General features: G+C 37.4%; 1 protein-coding gene across 1 annotated transcript; it reads left to right on the forward strand.

The window, feature by feature from the left end:
• Positions 1–49: 49 nt before the first annotated feature.
• Positions 50–8,250, forward strand: tnnt1 (troponin T type 1 (skeletal, slow); the record flags this gene model as incomplete). Its single annotated transcript, XM_067477707.1, has 13 exons — positions 50–71; positions 177–227; positions 541–558; positions 3,924–3,944; positions 4,423–4,444; positions 4,537–4,597; positions 4,779–4,895; positions 5,272–5,349; positions 5,766–5,879; positions 5,963–6,072; positions 7,671–7,761; positions 7,890–7,930; positions 8,022–8,250. Coding segments are annotated over 13 exons (792 nt in total), but the record flags the coding sequence as incomplete, so codon positions are not given.
• Between the last annotated feature and the right edge of the window lie 507 nt (positions 8,251–8,757).

Below are 8,757 nucleotides of genomic sequence, written 5' to 3' on the forward strand. Positions count from 1 at the left end.
TATTCTGGTAGAAAAGCATCATTGTACTTTTAACTGATTCTCATCTCCTTGTCTCTCCAGGGAGCAGGAGGGTAAGTCTATTTACACACGTTGTCGCTTACAGACACAATGAACAATATCAATATAGATTTATATGATACATAACATAATCTTCATTTCCTTCTCCTGTCTCCCAGAGGTTGAGGAGGAGCTAGAGGAGTCAGAGCAGGTGGAAGGTGATGTAGAAGGTAAGGACAGGAAATGAAAAGCCCATATATGGGACTGCTGCCTTTAATATCCCAATTCTAGGGATACAAACTGCTGAATTGAATGTGTTGGATGAAAGTGGAAAACTGTAAAGAGCTAAAGTGACAAGAAGTGTTGCAGTTGTGATAATATGTTCTCCTTGATGTCTGAAGAAGCTGTAACAGAACACAGCAGACACTCCCTGCTCCTTCTTCATAACTGTGTGACTTATGGGTGAAGCTATACTAACTCTGACCTATCAACTTCTCCATTATCCTGCTTTCCCACTGGCTGACACTTGGTCCGGGCTTTCAGAAGAGCAAGAATACCAAGGTAAAGAGGCATCACTTCATCGTGGGTTAAAAGCTATTAATGGTTGGCCTAAAAGCCAATGCAGGCAAAAGTTATATTTTTATATTTCTTTTGTAACATAACTTGTTTTTTTAAACCTCTATTCAACTAGATAAAAACCCACTGAGTTTGAGATCGTATTTAGAAGAGCGACTTGGCCAAGAGGTCATAATAAATGAAGGCAATTTTAAAATACACATTACAAACATTAAATTCAAATAAACAATAGTTTAGGTATTGGATCTGTTTACCTATCTGTTCATCTTGTGAAGTTGCTATTAATGGAGTATTATCTGGTAACTCACATGAATGTGAAAGTACAATGGATTTGTTTACAATTAAAAAACAATTTCAATGTCTGCAGATGAGACTGAACTATATTAAAAGCAGAGTGTAAAAACTCCAAGGCCTTGGGCAAGTGAAGAAGAGCATCCTATTTAAAATCACATCTGGATTTTCCTATTGATAATTAAGATATTGCTTTTACCTGCATTGCTTTTCAATTGTAAAAGTTAATACATTTAATATTAACATACTGTATGTAAAGGCACTATCACATTATACGATTAATGGTAATCACATTACCATTGATCATGTCCTTGTCAAGACCGTGCACTTTTTACTGTTTCCCATTGCCTGCTATTGCAGCTAGTGTTGTAAAGGTACAGACACTCCAAACAGAAATGTGTGATATTTCTGTGATTATCTGAATCAGTCAGAATGTTATATATATTATACAAACCCGATTCTAAAAACAGTTGGCACACTGTGCAAATTGTGAATAAAAAAGGAATGCAATAATTTACAAATCTCATAAACTTGTATTTTATTCACAATTGAATATAGATAACATATCAAATGTTGAAAGTGAGAAAGTTTGAAATGCCTTGCCAAATATTGGCTCATTCTGATATTTCATGAGAGCTACACATTCCAAAAAAGTTGGGACAGGTAGCAATAAGAGGCCGGAAAAGTTAAATGTGCATATAAGGAACAGCTGGAGGAGCAATTGGCACCTTATTAGGTCCATTGGCAACATTGACTGGGTATAAAAAGAGCCTCTCAGAGTGGCAGAGTCTCCCAGAAGTCAAGATGGGCAGAGAATCACCAATTCCCCCAATGCTGCGGCCAAAAATAGGGGAGGAATATCAGAAAGGAGTTTGTCAGAGAGAAACTGCAAAGAGTTTGAAGTTATCATCATAACATCATATCGTCACTGATTAAGGACAAAAAATAATCAGAAGATTGTCATTTAAAGCTGCAGTAATCAATATTCTAATATACAGTTACAAAATTGCAGTTTTAATTCCGTTTGACTAACTACTGCATCAAGCTGAAGCCTGTCCAGCTGGTGAATATAGTGGAGTATTTAGCAGCTAAAATAATATTTACGAATGTTCCAGATATATAATATGTGTTATTTTAATGTCAGATTATTTTTTATTAAAATGATTTCAACATCTCTTAAAAATGTCGAGGTATGTCTGCCTTATCCAAGTTGAACATGGAGCAGTTTTAAGCGATACATATTAACAAGTTAAAAGCAGGGACCAGTCAGCGTAGAACCAACCAACCAACCAACCAAGCGATTGTCAGCGACACAGGCGCCACGATGAACAGCCACTTTTTAATGTAGCATGATGACACAATAGTTATTTGTCAGATGATGTCATAGGAGAAAATACACCAATCATCCGCAACATTAATACCAGCTGGTAGTTTTAATATCAAAATATAATAAGCTCTTTATAAAAATACTATGAACTGATAAATGTGTCATTATTAATGAACTCCCCGTCAGCACATAGTGAGTTAAAATCAGCTTCAACTTTACCAACAGTGATCTTTGCCATTATCTAGTCAGCACTGTTCACAATACGTTGTATTTTTACTTTTTTAGTTTAAAATTTCAAATGGAAAATTTAAAGTACTTTTACTTGATAAAATATCAGGAGTATTGTGTTTATGTACCTCTACCACCTCTGCACACAGCGTATCACATTTGACTGCACTGTAGACCTAGTCCTCCATCACATTATTAAGAACAACAGTGCTGATGTTTGAATGTACTCCAACAGTAAAACTGTCTAGTTACCAACAGTATATCAGTTTCATTTAGCTGTCAGTCTGGTTTGTTGACCGACTCACAAAAGCACCGTGCTGAGAAAGATTCTGTAGTGGGGACGAGATGATTCACTCTACCTGCAGATCAGAATATGATCTCATGAAACACTGTGTTATCCTAATAAGATTCATATGCAGTAAAAATACCTACGTCTGGACCTCTGGGACTTCAATGGTGGGTACTACCAAGCTCCAAAAGGATAGAAATATCATACTGATGTGCTGTTTCTGTTTTGGAAGCTGTATCTGTATCTCTGATTCATTATTACACACATGCACATAGGTTACTGTACATGGTGAGAGATTTAGTCTGATAATGAAAATAAATACTTTATGTAGAAGCAATTTTTTAATGTAGGCTGCCTGTTCAAAATGATTTATGTGCATTATGTAATAATGAATGTTCTACAAAACTATACTTCCTGGCAGCCACACACCTTAGTGCCACTGAAAACTGTAATATGACTTGCATTGCATGATGGGAAAGGATGGTTATAAAGCAACATTTTCACATTTTTGGAAACATGTTTATTCTCTTTCCTGACAGAAATGTAATAAGAAGAACATCCACTTTCATACCTGCCTGATAAATATGAAACCAGCTTTTTATGCAGCTGGTTAGTTTAGCTTACAAACTGGATTGGAAAAACCTCAATAAAGCAGTGTTAGCGAATACTTTTATATATATAATAATACGTTTTAGATGGAAAGAGGCTCGTTGTTTCCACTTCTACTCTTTATAAGCAAAATGAATCCATCTTAACTGTTCTCGTTGAAAAGCCAACTCATTTGTGAATTTTTAAAAATGTCAAACTATATGTTCAGCTTGTTGCCATTGCAGTCTCAGATGTTAACTTGCGGCTTCTTTAGATCGTTCCACGCATCTTCTCTCCTCATATTTGAATTTTCCACTTTATTTTTCCATTTTGCCTTCTAATTTTCTCCTTCTGACCTTGACCATTTTAAATTTCCTTTCTTCTTCACTGTAAATGTAAAATTATTTACACCTTTTTGTTACAGTTCACCTGTTCATATTTTCCTTCCTATCCACATCTTATTCCATCCTTTTTTCCTAACCCTCTCTCTATGACCTTACGATATCGTTTCCTTGATTTCTTCACATATACTTGCCACCCATACTTAATGACTCCTTGTCTGCATGTGTTATTTTTTTGTACCCTGCCTCCATCTTTCATTCTGTCTTTATATGACTGCTCCGTCAGATCAAGATGCCCAGGAGGAAGGTGAGAAACAGTAGAAGTGTGCTTCCCTAAAGGGCTAAAACTCAGGATTTTCTCCTCAAACTCAGCACCTTGTTGGCTAAACTACCTACTGAAACCATGAACATGAAACATTTCAACCCTAAATTAATTTTGGCTTATAGGAAATTAGACCTCCTTTTCTAAATTTTCCTAAATACTTAAAAATCCATACCTCCTGGAATATAATTACCCTTACTTTTACCGGAAATATGGTAAAACGTTTGCTATATATTTATAGTGATACCATGATCCTCTTAGCACGGTTGTTTTTTCAACTACACTACAACTAATACAATTGCTCATTTTGATGCAAATTCTCAGTCCCATGCTTGCTGTGCTTTCAGTCACATTAATAGCTTAATTAACGTTTTGAGAGTTTTAAGAGTTTGACATTGCTTTTTCACACCTTTGTATTGAACCAAATATTTCTTAATGCCCACCTTTTCTCTTTTATCAACAGAGGAGGAGCGTCCCAAACCCAAGTATGTTCAGTTATGTTTAGTTATAGTAGCTTAGGCTACTCAGTCAAAAATGTCCTATTATTACAATCATGTACGTTCGTGTTTCTCTTCAGACCTATGGTGCCTCAGCTTGCTGCTCCAAAGATTCCTGAGGGAGACAGGGTGGATTTTGATGTAAGTTATGGTACGATTGTGCCAGAGTAGTTGTTTCTTTGTCATTAAAAAAAAAAAAAATCATCTGTTATTAGTCCTTATCAGGGAACTGCAGTGCTGTAGCGTGAGAACTCAGCTTAACCTAAACAAAGTGTTATCATTTATCATTTGCTATCATCACAACAGTCTCTTGTTCCACCAGGACATACATAGAAAGCGAATGGAGAAGGACTTGGTGGAGCTGCACACTCTGATTGATGCCCACTTTGAGCAGAGGAAGAAAGATGAAGAAGAACTTATCGGCCTCAAGGACCGAATTGTAAGTTTACTTTAATGCTAACACTGCGGGGAGACTGTAGCTCAAGAGATACAGTGGAGCAGTTATGAAAAGAGCAGTTGTCCAGTGATCCCAGCACTGAGTCTTAATTTAGCTGCTCTCCGTGAGAGCAGCTCCACTATCGGTATGTGTGTGAGATTGTGAGTGCGAAGGAAACCAGAAAAGAAGAAAGTGCCATATAAGTGCAGACCATTTACCATTTACTTCCCAGCAAGATCTGGTTAGAAAAAAAAAAAAGAAATATCATATTGTCACGCTATGCACCTAATCCACAGAAATGTCTGAGGTACATGAGGTACATTTACCTAATGAACTAAATGAAGATGTTTCATTGTTTCTTTGCCTGTCTTTTCATCAGGAGCGTCGTCGGTCAGAGAGAGCTGAGATCCAGAGAGTTCGAGCAGAGAAGGAGAAGGACAGACAGAACAGGATTGCTGTAATACAAACACACACTTGAACAAATGTGCACAATCAATTACAGTATATACAATCAGCAGCCATTTTATAAAATGTTACTACAGTACAGTAAACTTTTTTTTTACAACTTTTACTGGAATCCTATACCCAAATGTTTCTTATTGTGGAGAGGTGCAGGGTGACCCAGACTCCCTGATCACTGATAGCAGTGAAGTGACATGTGCTTCTAGTTTTTCCAAATTAGATGATTTCAATTATCTCTGCTTGACTGGTCGGTTTTGGAACATTCTTATTTATTCTAATTTTATCGATGATAACTACATGAATTCCGGTGCAGACTGTGACAAAGTAGGGAAAGTGAGTCCTGCTTATCACAGCAGACAATCTCTGCTCAAAAGTTTAACGTGTAACTATGTCGTTTTTTGCATCTGTTAGGAGGAGCGTCACAGAAAAGAGGAAGAGGAGGCCAAAAGGAAGGCTGATGATGAAGCAAAGAAGAAGAAAGTGCTGACTGGCATAGGAGCAAACTTTGGAGGCTTCCTGGCCAAGGTCAAACAAGCACTGCTATTCTCAGAAATGGCAAAAATCATGATGACGACAATAACTCTGGACCGTTTGTGTGTTTTTCCCAGGCTGAGACGAGGAAGGGGAAGCGTCTGACAGGCAGAGAGATCAAAAGGAAAACTCTGACGGACAGACGGCAGCCACTAGCCATTGACAGCTTGAGGGAGGACGCACTCCGGTGAGTCTCCGGAGGTTTTTCACATTAACATTTTTATTAACATTTATTTCTAGATTAACATTTATTTTCAATTCACTTGTTTTGTTGAAACAGAGAATTACAATGGCACATGTCTGTTTCCATGTCCAGGCTGGGACATAAGGCTTTGACTTATTTGCCAAGCAAGACCAAATAACTTTGTGTTTGCTGTGACAGTCGTTGCAAAATGGGAGAAGGGCTTGCTGAGCAGCCATTGGTTACAGCTTTCCAACAAGGCTTTTTAGATACATGCATTTCAATCCACACAGTTTTTCTGCTCCTCCATCGTCACATCATCACAGAGCCTCACTCAGAGGATAGACGAGCAACTTCTGAGGTTGTATGAGATCGTCCTTTTATAGGGCTGGGTTGTTTTCAAAACCAGTACCTGGACTTCAGTACTGATTCCTGAACCATGACCTTTATTTGTACCAAATTTTATAACATCATCTTTAACAGAAAGACAGTTACATTATGCTTTAGTTTTTTTTTTTTATAGTAAACCATCATTTTTCAAGTTCTTTACAAGATTTACATGAAATATCTCAACTATTGTTATTTCAGCTGAGATGACAACACTTTCAGATGCTAGTTCAGAGGAAAGGTTCTCTCTAGTTAAACATTTCCTGCATGTTTAGTGTGATGGACTAGGATGCAAGAAAACAACACAAGTGAGGGAAACAGCAAAGCTTCTGAGAAACTAGTTCAAGGATTGAAATTAATTATTTTTTTGTAAGTGTCCTGCAACTGTCCCAAAGCCATGTTCCAACATTTTATAAACAAGATTTACAATTACGTACCTTGTTTTACATCTTACATGACAAATAGTCTAATACTTTGTTAAAGTAGCATCATTTTCCTACTACAGCCTCCTTCTTTTAGTCATCACTCACATTCTTATATCTTTAGTCAACTCTGATAAATACCTGATAACTGATAATTACCTCATGTTGCGTGTTTCCCATTGATACCTGAACAAGCACCGATGTCGTGTGGTTGGGTTGAAGCGTAAGTTCGACTTTACCTAAGCTGTCTGCTGCTCCCGAAATTATATTTTCAGATCCTCTGTTTTCACTGGTCTCTTTAAGTATTAAAATCCTAGGAACTTAGAACACAAATAATGTATTATTTTGCATGTTGTAGTTATTTTTATACTGCAAATTGTGCATGTCGTGAGGCAATTTCTTCATTAATATTCAAATTTTCTGAGATACTCAATTTGGGGTTTTCATTAGCTTTCATAAGTTTCACTTCTTGAATGGAATTAGTCAAAACACATCAACTTTGTGAAGATATTCTAATTATTTGACCAGCACCTGTATTTATTGTCCCATAACTGTCCCAGGTCCTGATTCTTTGTGCTGTTTTTATTTTCCCCTGGACAACGGAGTTGATTTCAAACCCTGATGTAGTCTCTCAAAAATTCCTCAGTGGATCATTTTTGCAAATATTCATGCCAGACTGACTAGCAGTTGGTCTAGACAAACTGCAGCCTCGTATGTTTTCATATAAAAAAATGAAATGTAAACAAATTGCAAGGCCCAGATTCTTTCTACATTTTTTTGCTGTGTGTTTTCAAGGCAACAAGCCCAGGATATGTGGAACCGGATCTACGAGCTGGAGTCTGAGAAGTTTGACTACATGGAGCACATGAAACACCAGAAATATGAGGTACTGCTGTGATACTCAGTAGTTGAGGGCAACAAGTGAAGTGAAACCCTCTGTTCTTGCTGATGTCTGTCGTAATAATTTAGTTCTCTTCCCTACTACCTAAAGGGTTTTTGTTTGCCTTCTTACAGATCACTGTGCTTCTGAACAGAATCCAACATGCTCAGAAATTGTGAGTATTTTCTGCAACACAAAATATGATGAAGTGCTGTTTATGTGTTTCTGCTCCTGAAGTCCTTCCTTACTTCTCTTCCCTCCTACAGTAAAAAGGGCCACGGCAAAGGGAAAGTCGGTGGTCGTTGGAAATAAAGGGGGGGGAATAAGAATAAAGCAACAACACATTGATGATAAAAAGGCAAGCAGTATGGGAACGGAGGAATGACGCATCCTCGCTTTAGTACCAGCACCGTCCTGTCGGCCTTTCCTGCGTGTGTGGAAAATACTGAATGTTTCTTGCTGAGGTGTATTATTAATAAAAGCCACGTGTTCTCAGTTTTGAGATGAGTTTTGTTTTATTAATATTTGGTTATGTTTTTGAGTTTGTGAATGTACAACATAAAACGAAACATACACAGAAACCAGTGAGTGCTGTTCAAAATGTACATTTACACGATTGATTTAGGTGTTTATAGTGTTAAGACCTTTGCTCTCCTGGTGAAGTTGGTATTTGTTCATTCAAACCTAGTAAATATTTGAAATACTACGCACATTTATTTGATATAAACCAGGGGGTTGGTTTTACCTGCAGCCTTCATGTTCAGCTCTTCTACTGTGGAAACGTCCTTGTGTAAAGTCCTGCAAGTCTACTGGTAAGTCAACAAAATAAGGACATCATATTTTTTTTAAAGCCCGTTCTTTTAATAAAAAAACGTTTACACAAATCATTAATGCCTCCGCTTTCCCCCTGGGGAGAATTAAAGACCTGTCTCTTCCATTATTGGCAAAGACCCTCGAATGATGACTCTTCCCAGTATGGAGTGTGATAGTGGGTGAGTATGA

The sequence above is a fragment of the Channa argus genome, chromosome 15 (assembly GCF_033026475.1).
Source record: "Channa argus isolate prfri chromosome 15, Channa argus male v1.0, whole genome shotgun sequence".
In the NCBI taxonomy this organism is placed as follows: domain Eukaryota; kingdom Metazoa; phylum Chordata; class Actinopteri; order Anabantiformes; family Channidae; genus Channa; species Channa argus.